General features: G+C 42.1%; 1 protein-coding gene across 5 annotated transcripts; it reads left to right on the top strand.

Moving 5' to 3' along the window:
- Positions 1–247: 247 nt before the first annotated feature.
- SIVA1 (SIVA1 apoptosis inducing factor) lies at positions 248–7,351 on the top strand. 5 transcript variants are annotated; one of them, XR_003925696.2, is made up of 5 exons: positions 248–428; positions 610–816; positions 1,245–1,401; positions 2,167–2,333; positions 4,922–7,351. XR_003925696.2 is itself a non-coding variant. In XM_030029655.2 (4 exons), the coding sequence occupies exons 1-4, from the start codon at positions 254–256 to the stop codon at positions 2,225–2,227; spliced, it is 600 nt and encodes a 199-aa protein (XP_029885515.1). In that variant the 5' UTR covers positions 248–253; the 3' UTR covers positions 2,228–7,351. The 5 variants fall into 5 exon arrangements, 2 of the variants coding, with proteins under 2 accessions (XP_029885515.1, XP_029885538.1); XR_005933613.1 differs by having other exon boundaries at positions 2,167–3,393; XR_003925694.2 differs by lacking the exon at positions 4,922–7,351 and adding an exon at positions 3,272–3,393.
- The last annotated feature ends 12,601 nt before the right edge of the window (positions 7,352–19,952 follow it).

Genomic DNA, 19,952 nt, shown 5'->3' with positions numbered 1-19,952 from the left:
GGAGCGGCAGGGCCGGCCGGGCGCCGCAGACGGCCCCGGCGGGCGGCAGCGGGCGCTCGGGGCGCGGCGAAAAGCGAAATTTTTCCTGCGGCCGAAGCGCCGGGCTCCCTGCGGGCGGGTCCCGGCTCCGGAGTACCTCAGGCTGAGGAGGGCGGCTGCGGAGGGGCGGGGCGGGCTCCCCGGGGCCGGGCCTGAGGCGACACCGCCTCCCTCGCGCTTCCCCTTGCCGCCCCGCCATTGGCCCTGCGCGGCGATGACGCCGCGGAGAGCGGCCGTCCGTGGGAGGAGGCGGCGGCGGGCCGGTCCCGCCATGCCGAAGCGCTCCTGCCCCTTCGGGGAGGCGGCCCCGCTCCAGCTGAAAACCCGCGTGGGGCTGCGTGAGCTGAGCCGCGGCGTGCGGGGCGAGGAGTACCGGCGGGAGGTCTTCGGTGAGGCGGAGGGCGGGGGGGGGGAGGGGGGCGGGAAGCGCCGCGAGCCGTCGCCGGGCCGGGCCGGGCCTGTGCCCGCAGGCCTCCCCCGCCGCCGCTGCCTCCCAGCCTGCCGGGCCTGGCGGCGGGGTGTGAGGGGGGAGAAGCCGCCCCTAACCCTCCTCTCCCGTCCCGCCGACAGAGCGGACCCGGCGGCTGCTCTTCAGGGGCGCCCAGGCGTACATGGAGGGCGCCTGGCCCGCCAGCCCCGCCGCCGCCCGGGCGGTCAGCCGCTCGCCGGAGCCCGGCGGGGAGGCCCAGGACGGCAGCGCGGGGCGGCGGTGGAGCGGACAGCTCCTCATCGGCCACGACGGGAGACTGCTGAGGGGCCCCGCCGCCACGGAGAAGGGTGAGTGGGCCCGCCGCGGGCAGGGGGTCCGGCGCTGCCCTGCGGTGTTGCCTGGAGCCAGGCTGCGGGCGCTGCTCTCCGCCCGCCGGGCTTCCAGGCACACGTTGGGGGGGGCTGGGGGCTGTCCCCCCGTCCCTAGTTCTTCTTTGTTGTCTTTTTTTAAAAGAAGTGTTAGATTTGAGCTTCCCTGGCGGATTTAGAAACTGTTGCACGTATGGTCTGCTGGAGAATCTCTTGGTGGTCTGCCATTAAGCAGAAAAAGTACCAAGAAAGTTACAAGTAGCGGGCCCTGTGCTTGGTGCCTGCTGCCGCCTGTGGCTGCAACGCTGAGCGGAGATAACCGCGCTCTGCAGTTCTTAGAACTTCCAGGTGCTTTCTCTGTTTTGCTGTAAAGTATCTCTCTTCTTAACTGCATCTTTTCAAAGCAGTTCCACCCGTGGGAGTTTCCAAAGCCTGTTCATCGTGTGTAAGAACTGCTGATGTCAAGGAAGCATGTACACAGTGCGACCAGTTTGTCTGCCAGAACTGCAGCAGGCTCTGCAGCTGCTGTAACACAGTTACCTGTTCTTTGTGCTCCGCTATTGAGTAAGTGCCTTTTGAATTTTTAAGCTTATTTTAATTATACATGCCCTGAAAATTGGCTGTAGCCTATGAAGACCCAGCAGATATCTAGCTCGTCCACGTAAAGGACTTGAACTCTTCTCAGGTTGCTTTAGCAGCAGTAGAACTGTCTGAAACATGGAAAATAAAATGTCTGCATGAAGTAGTCTAATCAATCTTAGTGCAAGTCTCGTTTAGCTTTTCATTTAAGTGTTCTAGGAGGCAAAAATTCCACTTGCTTTCCCACCAGCAATAGAGTATGCTGGCCAGTGATGAATGAATGCACTCCCAAGGAGTAATCTTAAGTTTTTGCCATCGTTGTTAACAATTCTATGATTTGAGTGTGCTGTGTGGGAGTCCTGTGGTTACAGTTGATAATGGAATAGGATGGCATTCTTTATGTTATGTTCCAGAAACAGTAGACACACTGACATTGTTTCTTTTGGTTTTCTTTTTTTTTCTTTTCCCCCTCCCTAGTTATGGTGATGTTGGAGAGCAAGTTCTCTGCAATGGTTGTTCAATATTTCAAGTCTGAAACTTGATGAAATAGCCTTTATGGCTAGGATGTCCATAAATTTCATGAAGTCTCCTCCTTACGGCTGGTCAATTAATCCTTTCAGCATGTGAATTAATTATGGAATTTCTATGTTTTATATCTTTATATTGTACTTTTTAATATTGTAGCTAAATAAACTTTTATATTTTGAGGCTTTCTAGATTATTTCGGGTCAACTTTCTCCTTTTCCCTAGTTGTGATATGCCTATCTGGAAGGGGGCCACTTTGTGCTCTTACCTGGTGTTCCTTATGTGATACAGAATTCAGAATATTCATCCAGTGTCTCTCCACTTGTTGCTCATGTTAGGACACACTTTTCTGGGATCAGAATAGAAATCGCTTGCTCTTCATGTGCTTTCAGGTGAGTGTAAATCTATTCTGGACACACAATGTTTTCTTTGTGAGCTAACTAGGAAAATCAGCTAGGCCTGAAGGTTTTTCCAAGCAGAGAGTTTGCTGATTTCTGTCAAATTTGTTTAAACCGTCACAAACTTCTTATGACTACTGACAGCTTGGATGGTTTTAATTGTTCTTTCCATGGTAACTTTGATAAAAAGAACAATGGTACACCAGGCTTAACTTCTCAATAGTTAAGTGTCAAAGACTAATTTTCCTGTACCCTCCTTGCAAGGTCTTTCTTGGAAAGCGGCTTGTTTGTATAAGTTTATCATCTACACTGTGAACTTCATATTTTCCTGAATACCCACTCAAAAATAGCTCATGAAGTGGTCTGAAAGATGGTCAGCACTGAAGCGTACATCTCCATAAACTAGCTCGTTCTTCATTTTCCTTTGATATCGCTGCAGAGACCAGTTTGCTGAGTATTGTTTGTGCTGTAGGAGTAAGACTATCATTAAGTACTACTGCAAAGCCCCTCAAAGTAATTTTCTTTTACTATTTTTGAAAACACCAGACTTTTCATTTTGCAAGCCAACTATATGTAAGACAAAACTACAGTCGTCTTCATCTCAGGAAAACGATGACTTAAGCGGCTGATTTCAGACTGTAGGAGAAAAGGAACAGAGCTGAGAGAAAAAAGAAATTATCATGGCACTCATAGTTAGTACTCAGTTTCCCAAATTATTTGCCCTGAATTCCCAAAGCAAAGTGTGCCACTCATGCTTCCCAGCCTTCTCAACTGTGATTAGTGTGTTTTGCGTGAGGTAACATTTTTTTACCTATTCCCCTCCACTCTAGCCATTTCTATTTGAAGACATTGAAAGGCCCTTGCAATGCAAGTTGAGGGGCATCTTTATTTGACATGCTTTTGAAAGCACACTGGGTATTTTTACACTTCAGAATACTGCAACTAACCAAAATGGAACAGTAAATGCAAAGGGTGGGGTGATAGCTATTGCTGAATAGCGGTACTTCTTCATAGTTGCACATTGCATGGCTTTGGGTATATGAGCCACAATGAGGTACAAGATGACGTTTTTTTTTCTAGCCCCTGTGTAATACTTTGTATAACTACACAGAGACACTTCAAAAGCATTTGTGCCCTTTAGGGTATCCTGGTGGGAGGCAGGGGTGTCACTTCACTACTAAGTCAACCATCTGTGTGCTAGCCTAGTGTGCCTGATGGATCTGGTTTGTTTCCCTGTTCTGCATGCTTTGTAGCCAATTAAAATGGGAGTTTGCTAGTTCTTACTCCAGTCTTGATTATGAGCAACTGTAAAATGTATCTTGTCCTCACCCCCAAAACAAACACAAAAAGTCATAAGTCAGTCAGGTGAGCTAGTAGTGGAAGTATTAGCCAGTGTGCAGTAATTCCACAGTATTATCTATCTTTTCAAAACTGTAATAGATTAAGGCAGATTGATGCCAGATCTCTGGTGCAGTTCCCAGCTGTCAGGTATCATAGGGCAGATAAAAATGTTGCTGTGGTAATCATCTTAAAACACAGAGATGAGTTTTATGAATGGGAAGAATCTGTGGGTTATTGCATTTAAATGTTAGTTTTAGGAAAAAATTTTAAAACTTGGCTTCATTTCATTTGAAGCCTCAAGCAGTGAACAGAAATGTTTTTCAGTCAAGCATATTTTTCAAACTGAAACCTTCAAGTATGTGTCTGCTTTTTCTCATTCTCTCCTGGCGGTGAGAGACTGAAAATACTGTTTTACTTCTAGGCTCCTGGAGACATGAGACATATTGTTTACAAATGATTTGTGTTTCAAAGTAGTTGATAAATGTGGGGTTTTGGCTCATTTATTCACTGCTGTATTTCATAGAAAGCTGTCCTCTGTAAACAATGACATGGATTTCATGGCTTAAAGTTCTTATTTGTTATCCTCTAGCCTGCTCCTTGAAAGATGGTTGTTCGTTAGGACAGATACCTGATGCGGAGTGAAGAGCTGGGAGAAGGAAGAAGCAGGAGGGGAGGGCTGGAAAAGAGGGGTTAGTGGCTGGGAGGAGCAGGGCAGGAGGAGCACAGAACAGTGTGGGTCAACTCTTGCACAGGGATGGTGCATCACACATGTAAGAAATTTTTCTAGTGGCTTACCAGCTGACTTGCTTCTCTGGCTTCAGAAGGTGTTAAAAACTGCTTCTCATGTGCTTGTATCTCCCAAAAGATTCAAATATTATTGAGGAAGGTTCCTGCTCTAGTCCTGCAGTTCTTAGATGAACAATGGGAGGTAGGACTGGGGACTGTTCTTAAATCTTTATATTGCCTACAGGAAAAAACTATGGGAAGGGAAGAATCTTTGGGTGAGAGGTCCAAAGATTTTCCTCTTTGTCTAATTTACTCCTACTCACAAGGCTTTGTATGTTGCCACTGGTCAAGGAGCTGTACGTTGGGTAGTCCTAGGACTGCATAGCAGAGCCAGAGAAACTGGTTTATTAATCGAGGAGGAAATTGTTTTTTATACTGTGCTTTGTTGTTATCATATGTTCTTCCCCTCCTATTCTGTGCAAAGTGTCAAAAATCAAAGTTTGTCTGGTGTTCAGAGGGAAGGCGATCCTCCGAGGAGCCAGCATAATGTTGGGTGAAAATACCCTACAGTAATGATTTTACAGATGGATGAGAAACTTCTTCTGAGGCCTGTATATAATTACTGGTGAAATAAGTCTCCAAGAACACAGTTTTATGTCTAAAAGGAAGTCAGCTGATCTGATCAGGGTAAAACAATTTCTTTTAAGCCTAGTATGTGAGTAAATACTAGAAATGTATGGTTTCAGCAACACCAGATATTCCTTTAAGGACAGTCTAAGGTGGTAAATTACTTTAGTAGTCTCCAGTATCTACAATCTGCATTAGAACAAAACCACACAATATTTTGAAGAACTTCAGTAAAAAGATCAAATACGCTTGAGTTACCTCCTTCGATAGCATTTATCCATTACATGCATCCCTCATAGTAATGTTGTGTTCTTGGTGTGTAGATCAGATTTAGTGGTTACACAAATAACCTTAGTCCTGTGTGCACAGTAAGTCCTGTATGCTTTGCAGATCAGGTCAGAAGCCTGTTTGCTTTCCAAGAGAAAAGTAAGCCATTCTACAGATGATCCAGACAACCTAAAAAAAAAAAAATTAAAACCCAAAAATCTTAGCTCAGGACACAAATGTAACCACTGCCATCGTGTGATCGGTACATCTTTTGTTTAATACAGCCAGCACCTAAGCCTCTGCTGCTCCTTTTGTTTTAGTGTCCTACGCATTTGGACCTTGACTTGTAGCCAATTCATAGCCTTTTTTAAAATTTTTTCTTCTTTCTGGGCAGGTGATAACTAGATGCAGTTGTATTTTATCTCAGGACAGGGCACAAAAACCGTTATTTGGGTGTAAGCGAAAAATTATGTCCTTTTTTTGTTTATGAATATGGGCAAGATATTTATGCTTTGCTTCTGTGCTATATTTGCTACCATCGGCTGTGAGATACTAAGATGTGGCAGCAATCTACAAATGGTTTAAGTCTTCTGAATCTTTTCTAAAGAGACGCAACCAAGAAGTAGAAATGGAAACTTTATCTTTGTCCCTAGGTTTGTTAGGTCTGATTCTTCTGAAAATGCACAACTAGCTTCAAGGTGAATTGGTTAGACAACAGCAAATGCCAGCACTATGCAAGTAATACATACTTCTGTCTTTTTCCATGCAGGACCCTTGTAGTAGTTGCATGATGGTTTTGAGTTTTGACAAGATCAGACTGTATTAAAAAATTGAATCCTACCAAAACTTAACTACCATTAAACTCCTACCTATGCTGTATGTGTACAAACTTACATATACTACTCCTCTGTAATTTTTGGTTAGTTGTAATATTGTTTCATCATGGCAGGTGATGCAACTATTAGCTATTTGTGCCACCTTTACCTTCCATCCAGATTCCAATAGTGCTGACTACCTAGGCATGAAGTCCTCACTCAGTGCTTGGGGAAACTCCAGTTAGTATAGAGCATGGCAGTATATCTCCACAGTTTATTCTGTACACATCAAGCTTGTCCTCTGTCCTATGGAGTAGTTTACCATCGATTGTTAGACTAAGCTTAGATCCCAAGCTACTGTAGAAATGTGTGGGGTTGTCCAAGCAGGGGGAGGAAAACTTCAAACCACCCAACAGAAGCACTCTACTGATGCGCAGAACAAAACTGCTACAGCAGCACAAAGATTGTATAGCCAAACTTTGTAGCATAACATTGGGTATTACAGCTTTGCAAATGTGAAGTGAGAGGATTGGTGGGAGGCTCTTCCAAGAGACCGTCTTTCTTCCAGCAGGCTTTTGCCTGAGGACAGATAAGGTTAAGACAGACCACGTGTACTGTGATGTTGAGTTTCCTTGTGCTGTTTCTTCCACTGTCTTTAGGGTTTCTCATTACTGAATCTTACAGGGGAAGGTAGCAAAGCTTTGAACATTGTGTTTTGTTCATTTTGAAGCAAATTGGTTAACCTATTAAAAGTAGCCAAGAGGCTTTAGAAAATGTTAATGCTTCTTTAAAAATAAATAGGAGCTATGTAATTCAAAGAAAGACCAACACTGCTTGTGGATAGAAATTGGAAGAAAATGATTCTAAATCTTACTTTCTATTTTACATTAATAAAATTGCAATAGAGTGAAAGTGATCAGACACTGTATATTTTATAATATTTTAATGACTATCACAGTTATATACATAACTCTTTTATTTCTTCTGTATAGATACTTTATTTCTAAAGATACTGAAATACCATAGTTCTTATAGTTGATTGCATTTTGAACTGCTACCATTGTAATACAAGTTTTAATGATATTTGCTAGTGTTGTGTATTCTGGGCTTTTGTTGTTTTGTTTTTTCCCTTAGGAAAAGCTGCAGCTGGAATCAAATGATTATAGCTTACACTTTAATTACAAGTTTTTAGTTCTTGTGGTTGTGATTTCCATTAAAACCTAGTGATAGATGTTATATTACTTATCTCTTGCAGAGGTTATTATTGCTTAAACATTTTGTCATTGTAGGATTTACTTTAAACTTTAGGATTTATTTAATTGTATTTGCTTAAATTGTTTTACTCAAATGTAATAGTTCTGCCCTTCTCATTTGTTCTGTTGTCACTTTCTCTGTAAGATATGGATATTTTTCTGTTCTTTCCCTGACAAATACAGTTGTAGGTAGTGGGGCCAGATGTCCACTTGATAACCTGCACAGCAATATCAAAATCAACATAGTATCACCAGGTACTATCTTGATCTGTTCTACATACATATGCTCTTAAACTTGCACTGAAGTTCTGAAAACTGCCAGCAGCTTCTTGTGCAGAAGTCCACTTTATTCTGATTGGAAGATAAAACATAACCATTCATCCTACCTTTTCAGCAGAAGTTTCATGTTGTAGCCACAGGGTGGCATCACTATGTTAGTTTTGTGTAGATTGTTACCCAAGTTCTTAGTTTTTTCTCAAGTCCTCACAGCTTGATTGATACTATTATAATTGGACTGTTGGGGGGAAGGGGGGGGCTGGTGTTTTTAAAATATCCATCTCATAGATCTGTAGGTCCAAAACAAATGTTTCCAAAAGAGAATTTTTTTCTCCAAAATACTTTTTACCGTTCATAAAAGATAGCCTGAAATTCAAAATGGACCATTTTGCTGTCTACAAAGACAAAAGCAAAATGTAAATCATATGCATAAACATAAATTGATCACATTTTTTCTTTTGAATTTTAAGGTATCAGTATCATAAACAAGGATATTTATATGCCAGACAATATGTAAGTTATATCACTCTTTTCTTAAAAAAACCAAATGCTGACAACAACAAAAGACCCCCCCAAACACCCACATTCCACATCTTGTTGCAGTAAATTAACGTATCACACGCAAGTTGCTTCTCATAAAGATGTGAAAGCATGGCGATAGCTATGCCAATAGTAGGACTGTAATGCTGAACTTTGAAATCTACTGGAGGGCGCTGAGCAAGCCGGCTAACATCACTAGAAGGCTGCTGTCCATCACCTTTGAATGGCAGTGGCAACTGGTGGATGGTCCTGATGACTGAGAAAAGGTGAGGATTATGCCATTCTTTGAAGACAACAATTTTGGGAATTATGGGCTGGTCAGTCTGACCTCAGTCCACAGGAAGATTATAGCGTGAATTCTCACAAAAGCTGTGTCTAGGACTATATCCAGACACGTGAAGGGCAAGAACATAATTGGGAACAGTCAACACAATTTTATCAAGGGCAAATTATGTCTGACCAAGCTAACTGCCTTTTCTGATGAGATGAGCAGCACCAGATGAGAGGAGAGAAATGGATGTCATTCACCTTGACATTAGCAAGGCTTTCAACGCAGTCCCTGAAAGTACCGTTGTAGAAGCTCTATTGGAGAGGTGAACTGTAAGGTGGGTAGAAGCTTTGCTGGACTGTCATACAAAGGGCTGTGACAGGCAGGACAAACCCAACCAGCAGCAGATTACTAATAGCATTGCTCAGGGGCTGTTACTGGAGCTGATGCTGTTTGATGTCTTTGCTAGTGACCTGGACGATGAGATAGAGCAGACCCTTGGGCAGTCCCTGGATGATGCTGGGTTGGCGGCAGTGGTCAGTACCTGAAGGGTGGTGGCACAGGAGCCTCAGCAAGCCGCAGCAGCGGGCTGGCAGGGGCCTCCTGGGTTTGGTGAGGGTAAGTGCAAAGCCCTGCTCTGGGGACAGTCATGCCATCCATAGCCCAGGCTGGGTGCTGACAGACTAGAAAATGGCTTTGCAGAAAAGGACCTGGATGTCCTGGGTTGCACCTGAGTCAGTGTGTCCTTGCTATGGTAAAGGCAAACTGCTGGGCTGCATTAGCAAGAGCAGAGGCAGCGGTTCCCCTTGTGCATGAGATCCAGAGCTGTTACTGTTGCACACGGAGGCTTTAGTTGTCCTGAAGACCATACAGTGCAGACAGACAACGCTAAGGGACAGGAAGCCTGGAGACTTCCACTTCACAGATGGGGCATGTCTGTGGCCTTCGGAGTATCAAAAGCACAAGTATTTTATGATTTTTCTTGGGATTGCAAGGCTCTGTATTCATGTATGGTGCTTTTGAATACACTTGGGAATTGATAGTACTGTTGAAACCCTTCAGCAGCCTTAGACCTGCTACATTCTTTTTCTCTTCTCCTGAGCATTGATTACTGCTAGTCAGAAATGAGGAACTGGTAAATGGATATGTGGTCTGAGTGTGTCCACTCTTACATCCTGTTTACTCTGCTAGAACTACTGATATGATGAAACTTACTCATATCCTCTGTGCTGTAGAGTGCAGCACTTCACAGAATATAGACTCCTGACCCTAAAGAAATAAATAATTAAATTTTCAACCAAGTAGCTTACATACAAAAATTAATGCACTTTTATGTATCTTAGTCCCACTGATTTACATTTTAGGAGCTTGATTCTCCCACGCTTTCTTGCACTGAGTAATACCTTGCTAAATGAGTAGTCTGATTGTTCTGATTCCTCTTTCCATGGTAGCAAGATTATTTACTGCCCCAAACTAGATCTTAAAATATTTTTAAACCCAGTGAAAAGAAGCTTAGAGACCTGGGACTGTAGTCATTTTGGATGAACAGTATAAGGAATTAAAGTATAGTGAAATGTAAGGCTGAAAATACATAGTCAATGTGCAAGTTTTCATGGTCTCCTCACAAAGGTTAGAAGAAAGCCAGCTGAAATACTTCCTTTGTACCTTGTTTCATCAGAAGATGAGTGGTTTAACTCCAGGTTGTTCTGGAAGTCCTCACTTCTCTGAAAATGAGAGAACTTAGTCTCAGTTGGATATAGTCACATGTATTGCTACTTTACAGAGCTGGTTTAGGATACCTGTGTATTTAGACAGGTCAGATTTTCACATGAATGCAAGAGCTTTCTTACTCAGCCATTGCATGGAGTAAAGAAGTTCTGTAGAAAACTGCTTCATTCATGTGAATTCTCATGAGCACTGTTGAACACAAGCATTTGTAAGTCTGGAAAATATCCCGTGTTCCTCACCTATCCAATATTGGAGTGCACTGTCTTAGTGAGACCAAGAACTAGAAGTTATTGTAAACCAGGTTAGAGGAACTTTCCCTCTTCACTGGTACAAGTTGTCTATTCTTTGTTTACTTCGTGCACTTTCATGTATCTATGTATTTGTGTTTAGGATCATTGCTATAACCTTTTTTCCTTACATCTTGTACTGACTTTGTCCCTTCTGTGCTGATGCTACTGATATGGATACAGCAAGAGCTTGTGCACTTCTGTTCACTTTAACACTAGTAAGTTTTCCATTTGTGGAAATTGTGCTGGCCTTGCTCTGCTGAAGAGTTCATCAAAGCTCATGATGCTTCATTGCTGCTGGTGCTTGTAATCTACTGCAAAATGACATGATTTGGGGTTCTTTCGTTTTTTCCTTAGTGGCAGGTATTGTCTTTGGTTGTGTTTTATAGTGCAAGTGTAGCTTAATACGCAAGAGTTGTGGCTTTGAGCTGTATCTGAAATGTCTGTAATATTAATTTCACACATAGTCTCTTCTGCCCAAGTTAAATGAAAACTTTCATAATAATGAGTGCTTCAGAAACAAGACTACTCTTTAAAGTTTAGTGGTATACATCACTTGGACATGAAAACTAGTTCAAACCTCAACACTTGTTCTCTGTATTTTCTCAGGAATTTCAGTTCTTGTGAGGCTTTTAACTTTATTCCTCCACTCAGAATGTTTTCTTAGTTTGCTTAACTCATGCTACCATCTGTTGTTCAGTAACTACTCAGAGCCAAGACGGCTGATGGAGATCTGAGTTCTCTTAGATCAGCACTTGGCACTGTGAGCTTTTTCACAACCCAACAAGCAGTTCCAACAGCTGCATGCATGAATCACTTAAGTTATAGTACCCTGCAGCACCCTGTAAGAATGGGTTTTGACAATCTGGTCAGATACCACACAAGCAAAAGTGCTATGAACTGAGCTCCTTGGAAGGTGTGACATAAATTTAAGATCATTATTTTGATACTTATTTTAATGTAATGTGCTCTAAAGTTTCATTACTCTTCAAAAAGCTTTGGGAACACCTAGATTGCATATAAGAATTTACCATTAATTACAAAAAAAATCCAGTAGGCTGGAGGGGGGACGTGTGCGTTTGTTACAGCAAACTGTTCTGACACATTGCTTATGGCATTTCATATTACTGAGAGACAGTTTGCCCCAGGAGTAGAACTGCTCTTCACATGCTTTTGGGTCAGTCTATATTTAAACCTGTCTCCAGCAGTATTTTATTTCTGTTGTTTTAGTCTGGTTTGCTTAGCTGTGGATACATTCTTGATTATGCTGTATGTTTATTGAAAGATTTGCTATCATAGAATCATTTAGGTTGGAAAAGACCTTTAAGATGATTGAGTCCAACCGTTAACCTAGCACTGCCAAGTCCACCACTGAACTATCTCCCTAAGTGACACATCTATATGTCTTTTAAATACCTCCAGGGATGGTGACTCAACCACTTCCCCGGGCAGCCTGTTCCAATGTTCATGTACTGTTCTTCCGCAAACACTACACAACATCATTTCATTCACAGTTTAGCAGGCTGCAAGAGCACTTCTTTAAGGTTTGCAAGAGGATAGTGTGGGTTCCTTGTTGCTTTCGTAGCACTTAGTTAGCTGACTGCACCAACACCAAGCCCAAAGGACTGGTGTCATTGGGCAAACCGAGCTGCGCAGCTGAGGATCTTGTCCTGCATATAACTTGTGTTATGCTCTAGTGTTGTTATTTGTTTAATGATAACCATTGCTTTGGCTGAGTGTTTAAACCAAGGCCGTTCACAAAAGAATTTATGGTGTCCATATGTTTTTATTTCACTTAACTGCCTTAAGGGGCAGGGGGGGAAAGCACTATGGAGGTTATATTGTCTTGATTTTTATTTTGAAGCTGCATCTGCAAACTAGCTGGAGCCAAGCAGGGTAACTATAGGATGGGACAGTATCATCCAGGAATAGAGTGTTGAAACTTCTTGGGCAACTTTCACAGAGCTGCCTGGCAGGACTTCCCCCACAGCTCCTTGTAGAAAATTAGATCAGTGGGTACGCAGGGGATAATGAGGGATGGGTGCCAGAGATGGAAAGCCTCAGTGGTTCTGCAGGAGGATGGGAAAGGACATGATTAATTCTTGTGTTCTAAGAGTTTAACCAGTTTTGTTGAGTTGGACTGCAAGCCTTTCACACCACTAGAAAAGTGGTCTTGGGATGTACAGTCTGCAGACTGAGGCAGTGAACTTGAGGATGCTGAAGAAGGTTGGTGTTAAGTTTCCCACATTTTAAAGAGTTCTTAAAGAGTTTATAAGAGTTTTTAAGATAATATGTAAGTGTCTTCCAGCAGCAATTTTCAGTTAATGTCTTATCAGGGATTTAACTCTATTTTTATAGAGACCTCTGGGTAAGTTAAACTTGATAGTTCATCCCACAATGAAAAGATAGGCCAGATAAAGGGCAGAGAAATGGTCTATTTTGCTTTCCCCAGGTTTCTGACATTTATCAGCTGAAAACGACACAAATTTAGGGATGCCCTGGAACAGAAATGGATGCCACACAGTAAGGGATGACCAGATTATTTTTTTGGAAAGCAACTGATTCCACACATTCTTATTTCTTTAGTACAGTTAGAAGGATGAAAGGCACGGGGCAGTTACCTCCTCTTCATACCCTAGTAATTTCTACTTGTGCTTCTGGAGCAGAATTGATATGGAAAATACCCATGGGAATAGGGAATCACTTTAAAATTCAATGGGAGACATTCTGTTTATTTTGGTTAGGCCAGTATTTCATGCCAAAATACACCAATCAAGATTCTACAGGAAACTTGGGGGTTTAGGTTCATATAGACAATGTAAAGTGGTCCTATAGGTTTGGGTCAGATGACAAATTTCAACTCGCCCAGCTTTGCTACATTAAGGAACTGTAGTATCCAAACAAGCTAATACACCCATCCCTAAAGTCAAATATTTGGTTGTCTTCAGTATTTTGTATCTTCTAGTAAAGTCACCCACACCCAGACCAGTCCTGACCCATGCTGGTGCCTATGGCCAGGACTTTCTCCCAGGCCCTGTGCCACACCAGACAGTGCTGATGGGAAGAGGAAGGACTACACTATAGGCTTTAACTACCATACCTCCTTTTGCTCATTAAATCTGCACTTGTCTGAGAGACCAAGTTTGAGGGTCTTGCAGCTTCCTTTCATTATTTAAAAGGGAGCTTAATTGTATATTGGGTCTCTGAAGTCTCCACAGTGACCCAAGGAACATCCACCATCAGGACACTGCCCAAGATAAAGTAAATTAAAGAGATACTATGTCAGTTCATAACACACCCTCTAGAAAGGACTGCAGAAGATCAGAAACAGGCTAAGTCGGCATAAAAAAGAATGAGAGAAGGCAGGGGAGGAGGAAGGAATCCATTGTTGTCTGCTGGGAAGAGAAGGGAAGGAAGAAGGTGTCATAAGGAAAAAGGCAAAATAAAGAGAACTGGAATTCAGACAGAACTGACTAAGATAAGGGAGTGGGGACAGAACAGAGCAGCCTGGTCTCTACAGGTAACGCCCAGCAATCTGCATCCAACCTCCGTGCAGCAGGGAAGTGAAAGCCCACCTCCATGTGCCAGCTTTTTTTCTGCTCCCAGGAGAGGAGGTCTGCTCTGCAGAAGACAGACAGATGGCATTGCCATTGCCTGTGCTCCTGTGGGGGATTTTTCCAGATGGGGAGTTGGAAGCTTCTTTGTGCTGCTACAGCCTTCCTCTCCAGCAGCCCTCGAGTGCTCAGGGCCTCCACCAGTCTGCGTACCCGTATCATATGCTACTCAGACATGTGCGCACATGCATCTCAGTACTGTGAAAATTTCAGCTGAATCTGTTAGAAAAATAGCTGTATTTATATCTAGGGTTTTCTTCATATTTGAAAAGTATCTGTGTTGACTTTTCCTTTCTTGTAACATGCACCTGTGTTTTTACATTATCGAGAGATTGCTAATAAAAACCGAGTTACCAGCAGTGATCTGAAAAGAAAGTTGACACGACTGTTTTGCAGAGAGGAACCTCAGACAACACTGTGTCACTCACACACTGACTTCATCAGTCAATCTCAATGCCTTCCTATGTTCTTAGGGTACCTCCTGTACCTCTGACAAAGCACAGGTGTGACAAGTTTCTCAAAGTTACCTGGAAAAACCACTGGGCAGCCCAGGAAGCATCACCCTCCTCACAACTCAGTGAGTTGCTTACTAGAATTAAAAAAAAAAAATCCATTTTAAATAACAAGCAGCCACCTTTCACCTCACTTCCTTAACAGATGAGCAAATGAGCACAGAAAGTAAAACTCTGGAAAGGTAACGTGATTTCAAGTTTTACAATCAAGTAAAGGGAGATAATAAGTTTAATCCCTTTCTCTTAGTTACACATTAAATTTATGACAACCTCACCTGTGTAAATAAGTACATTTTGTTCTGCTTTCTTGTACTTCCCTTCCTCTTCAACTTTCCAGTCTGCAGTTGAACCAAGTGACCTCTTTTTTTTTTTTTTTTCTCCTCAGTTTCAGTTTATACTCATTACTGGACTGTCAGCAGGTATTCCTGTCTTCCTGTTCAGTTTCATTTCCCCCAGTAATATCAGAATAAGGAACAATTGCAGCAGCTGAATGTATCATATGGAAAGCTTACTATATGCTGCAACCAGCTTAAGAATAGAATCACTCCCTTTTTCATTACTGAAGTTCATTAAAGGGCTTATGTTTTGATCTTTCTGCACATCCATAAAGCCTTCAAAAATCATTGGAGCAATTTAGCCCTTCACTAAATTAAAAATAAAAAGCCAATTTCAGGGTAAGGAGCCCCCACAGCGCAGACCTTGCCCTCAGCCATGCTGGTGCTCCTTATTGACTGAGGCACTGTGGAAATGTGGTGAGCTGCTGGTTCAATTCTGCCAGGAGACCAAAGTCAAACTGGCATTTTCAACAGCAGTCAGCAAACTGGAAGCATATATAAATCCACAGGGTACAGCTGTGCAGCTCCAGGTGCAAGCTACCTTAAGGGAGCTGGCAGCTCCAGCCTGCACTAGAAAAAATTTATGAGTGACTTGTGTCAGAGAGGTGAAAAGAACATTAAAAGGAATCTATTCTGGGCATGACACTGTGGAAAGGAAAAGCTGCAACCACCAAAACCAAGCAGAGATGGAAGTGCCTGGTGGCGATGCTGTTAATGCAGCCTCTCAGAAACAGCCAAAGAATCCTGTTAGAGTGCAAATGCTAATGCAAAGCAGACATCATCCTTCACCCGAAAGAGTAATCACTCAGGGTTTTCTCTCCTAGTCATGCCAGGAGGAAACCTAGAATATCCAGCCTGCCTGCAACCATCTCAAGCAATGCAAGGGCAAGCGGTTGGTGCTCCTGCTTTAGAGGAATGCGCCAATAACCTCCAGTTCAGTAAGTGACAAAATACTAGAATAGAATGTACTCTTCATATCCCTGAGAAATTACTTGCAAAACTGTAATGCAATAAAATGCATATCAATTCAACAAAGATACATACTTTGCTTAAAACAGTAAGTGCAGTGAACTTGGGATGACCAGGGCCAACGACATAAAAGAAAATGAGAAAAATGCAGGATTTGTACTACTTGGAAGCATCTCAAAGCAAGGCTGGTGCCGAGTCACATAGATTGTATGACAGTAGTAGAGAGGTTGTGTCAGTCTGGAAGTATAAATACATACCAGAGATGATAGGAAAAAAAAACAACAACACAAACCATGAAGAACCTCCTTCACTAAAGCACATGCTCTCAAATCCAGGACCTAAATCATGGAATAGACTCACAGACTCGTTGAGGCTTGCAGGGATTTCTGGAGATTGTCTAGTCCAGTGCCCCTGCTCCAAGCATGGTCAGCAAGACTTCCCCAAAGGGGTCCAATTTGTTCCAATCACTGTACTTCAATAAGATGAAGGAAGAACAGCACTACTGGTTTTGCTTTTTTTCCAAAACAATATAAAGTTTAAAAATGTATTTTATGATCACTTTAATCCAATTTCTATGAATTCCTAGGCACTGTGCTGAAAATCACCATCGCTATTTTTTTGTTCTGATACAGGTTTTCTCAGTACTACACAACAGTTTTCTGGCTAACAGCATCAGTACTGTAAGAATACAATAGTGCAAGGAAATAGATATGGTGGAGTTTACAAATAACTAAAGATCACAGCATTTGGGGTCGGGATTGTGTCTCCTCTGTTTCTGTGAAGAATTTTCACTCTTGTACTCAGAATAATTACAGTATCTTCTGTGGGATGAAAGTTATGTATTATTATAAAAATGTGCAGAATTTGAGACCCTCAGAAAGACAGCAACCGCCATCTGTGTTGTCATTATCTTCTTGAAAGAAACTCAAAGACCTGATGAAGATGCAGAATACAAGCAGTGACAGTAATATGACAGAAGACAATGAAGAAACTGTGTGGAAAAAATTCCTGCAAATAGAATCTTAGGTTAGACCAGGGTTACATTTAACACAAGAGGAAGTTCCTGAAGTCCATCTCTAGAGAAACAGGTAGTGAGCAGTAACTAGCAACCAACCACATGAAGCAGCGCTTCAGCAAAGGAGAAACTGAGAACCAAGCTACCAGCACGCTAAAAAACCACAGAGGGAAGAAGTGTTTTCACATACAAAGTCTTTGATCTGATGCTCAAGAAAGAACCCACCATGCTTACAAAACCAGGATGGTGACCAGCAGTTACAAAAACTAAAAAAGAAAAAGGAAAAAAAAAAAAAAAAGAGAAAAGTGGCATGCAGGGACTACTGTAACAAAATGGTTTTGTTTAAAATTATTTCAGACACAGAGCAACTAGTCATCACCTGATTAGAATGCAACATATGTTCCATTAGACAGCTACCAAACGTCTGTAAACTCAGCTGCATTGGGAATAATAAGCTCCCATTTGCTATAGGCACTGTGTGTTCTTTTCGTTTTACTTCTAGTGGCAATTAACCTCCCTGCTATTAAGAAAATTGAGCTAAAAGTGGAAGACAAACACACTTGTTTGCAACACTGAAGAAACAAGATCCTTTTACGTTCGCTCATTTCTTCAAATGTGTTTTTACCTCTGAAGCTCTTTTAGACACAGTGAAATAAATCAAACCTTCCTCCTGAATTACCATTTCTGAAACTTCTCAGGCAGAAAACCCATGCAACAGTCACAGGTGCTTTACATGTGTGTGCTTCTCTTCCGCAACTCCGTCTCCATCTTGGAGTCTGCATTCCCACTACAGGTTGTGACCTCCAATTTGGGACCACCATCCTAAATCCTGCTCCTGGAGATAAAAATCTGACAGCATATGCTCTAAAAAGCAAAGGGTTATCTTCTCTGATAAAGATTTAAAAATCCCACAAACACTTAGGAGTATGAAGAACACAGTACTTTTGTACTGAGCATTTAAATGCACATAAGCAATCCAAAGTAGCAGACAAGAAAATTCACTCTCAATTAAAGCAAAGATCATCCAATTCAAACAATCAAGGGAAAGTTTTTACCCTCACTCAGATGTCCAAAAACTATCATAATTTTTTTCTCAGGTGGAAAACAGGGAACAAATTCAAATAGCAGCTGAGATACTCAAGGCCTGCATGAGAGCAGTGCAGCAGCTGGAGAGCATGTGGAGGTTACCTGCTGGAGGGGTGATGGTGGAGAAAGAAAAATGAAGAAAGCAGTTTGTTTTATTGTGGGGGGTGGAGGTCACAGTTTGTGCAGAGTTGGGAATGCTATAAAGTACAGTGATCTTCACCCAGTTTAAAGGGAGAACAGCCTGCCATATCCTAATGGGATTGTACTGGATGTTTTAGTTACACAAGAGAACATAAAATGGAATTTGCAGAATTACCTGGCTTCTGCCAATGTCTCTTAACCCCAAATAGCACGAGCAGCAGTGTATCTCTTCTGACCAGTGCTCAGCCGACCTTATCTTCTGAGTGCAGTCAGAGGCACACAGAGAACTGCATGTTACTTACTTGCTCTTGCAAAGGTTTTTTCCTATTTTTCTTCCAATCCGAGTTTACAACCAAGTTCCTGCGCTGTAACGTACATACACTACCAGTGTTCTGCACTTGGGATGCTACCATCTTTGCTGCAACGTACAACACCAGAGCAAGATGACATTTGTCAATGCCAGAAGGAAGAATGAGGAGGTTTTGGCTGTACAGATAGAAAAGTTTTGGGTTTTCAAATAAAAAAGCTAAAGGAACATGCAAGATTTAAGCAGTCTCCACGTATCTGGTACAAAAGCAATCCAAGGTGAACGACACTCAGGTTATACAGACTTTTGTGATAGGATTTTCTGTGCTAAATCAAAATTTAAAGGACACATTTTATGTTTGCAGGTAGACAGCTGCAATGCCAGTAATCATTCAGTTATAGACAACAGGCAAGGTGTTTTAATAATCACAGGCAAAATGAGGGGAAATATCCAGAAGACCCTGCATTCAGGTGTGGCACTCATGGCTCACTGTTGCTAACAATACTAAGATTCCCAGACTTTTTTGGCTTTTTTTTTTTTTTTTTTAAGTTCCATTTTATAGATGGGAATTAAAACAAAAATCCATTAGCAACAACTGGCAGAAAAATACTGTTCTGAGACATAATCAGCCTCAGCAGAACCACCAGATCCATGTCTGTTCCTGCATTTAAAAGACCAGATTTTCCTGGGGCAGATTATGGTAACCTTTGCTCATTCGCGTTGCCTATATTTGGATGCACGAAGTGTGTTAGTTCAGAACTTGTCAGGGCTTGTAGACTTGCAGAGGAGTTCTTTGGACTTCGTCCCTTGGCTGGCTGGAAACTCAGATGAAGGTTTGGAAGCAAAGGAAGGAGAGCAGTTAGGAGATCATACTTGCAGAATGGGACAGGCTGTCCAGCATCAGTCTCTACAGAAACACACATCACTTCTTTCACCTTCCCTCCTTGCATAAAAGTGCAGTAAATTGTACTGGGAATTACAGCTTATTCCTTGAACCAAAAAATGGTTTGCATGTTTAATGGCTTACTACAGTCGCAACTTCTGTGTTCGCAGTTGTTCTTAGACGTTCTTTTATTTTTCTCTGTATTCTTGTTTGAAAAAGGACATTCCAGCCTTGTATAACTACCTCCTAGAAGCAATTAATATTAGTCCCTAGAAAGGAAATGCAGTATTATATATTGTACTGGCCCAAGTGACTGGAATAGAAATACCTTTTAAGATTAGGGCCTCAGTAACACAATCTCACTGGCATCAGGAGGACAGCAAAATGAGGCCTGTCCTCATTTACCTCAAGATAAACTATTTCTGGCACAGGGTGTATTTCTTTTAACAAACATTTTCCAAAATTATCTTTGCATAATGATCAGCACAGAGATGAAACAACTGAGGAGGGGCTAAAAAGCCTAAATCCCTCAGTAATACGCACATCAAAACTCGAGAAACTGGAGCAGTTGTTGCATCTCTACAAATTCAGAAAGCTCCTACCACAAGAAATAAGAACCTAAC

This window comes from Aquila chrysaetos, chromosome 2 (assembly GCF_900496995.4).
Source record: "Aquila chrysaetos chrysaetos chromosome 2, bAquChr1.4, whole genome shotgun sequence".
NCBI classification, from domain to species: Eukaryota; Metazoa; Chordata; class Aves; order Accipitriformes; family Accipitridae; genus Aquila; species Aquila chrysaetos.
The sequence above is the reverse complement of the archived record's forward strand: the minus strand, read 5'-3'. Positions and strand labels throughout refer to the sequence as shown.

Coding starts and splice junctions, on each gene's coding strand:
- SIVA1 (XM_030029655.2), top strand. CDS start 254: ATGACGCCGCGGAGAGCGGCCGTCCGTGGGAGGAGGCGGCGGCGGGCC. Junction 429..609: donor GTACCGGCGGGAGGTCTTCG/GTGAGGCGGAGG, acceptor TCCCGCCGACAG/AGCGGACCCGGCGGCTGCTC. Junction 817..1,244: donor CCCCGCCGCCACGGAGAAGG/GTGAGTGGGCCC, acceptor TTTTCAAAGCAG/TTCCACCCGTGGGAGTTTCC.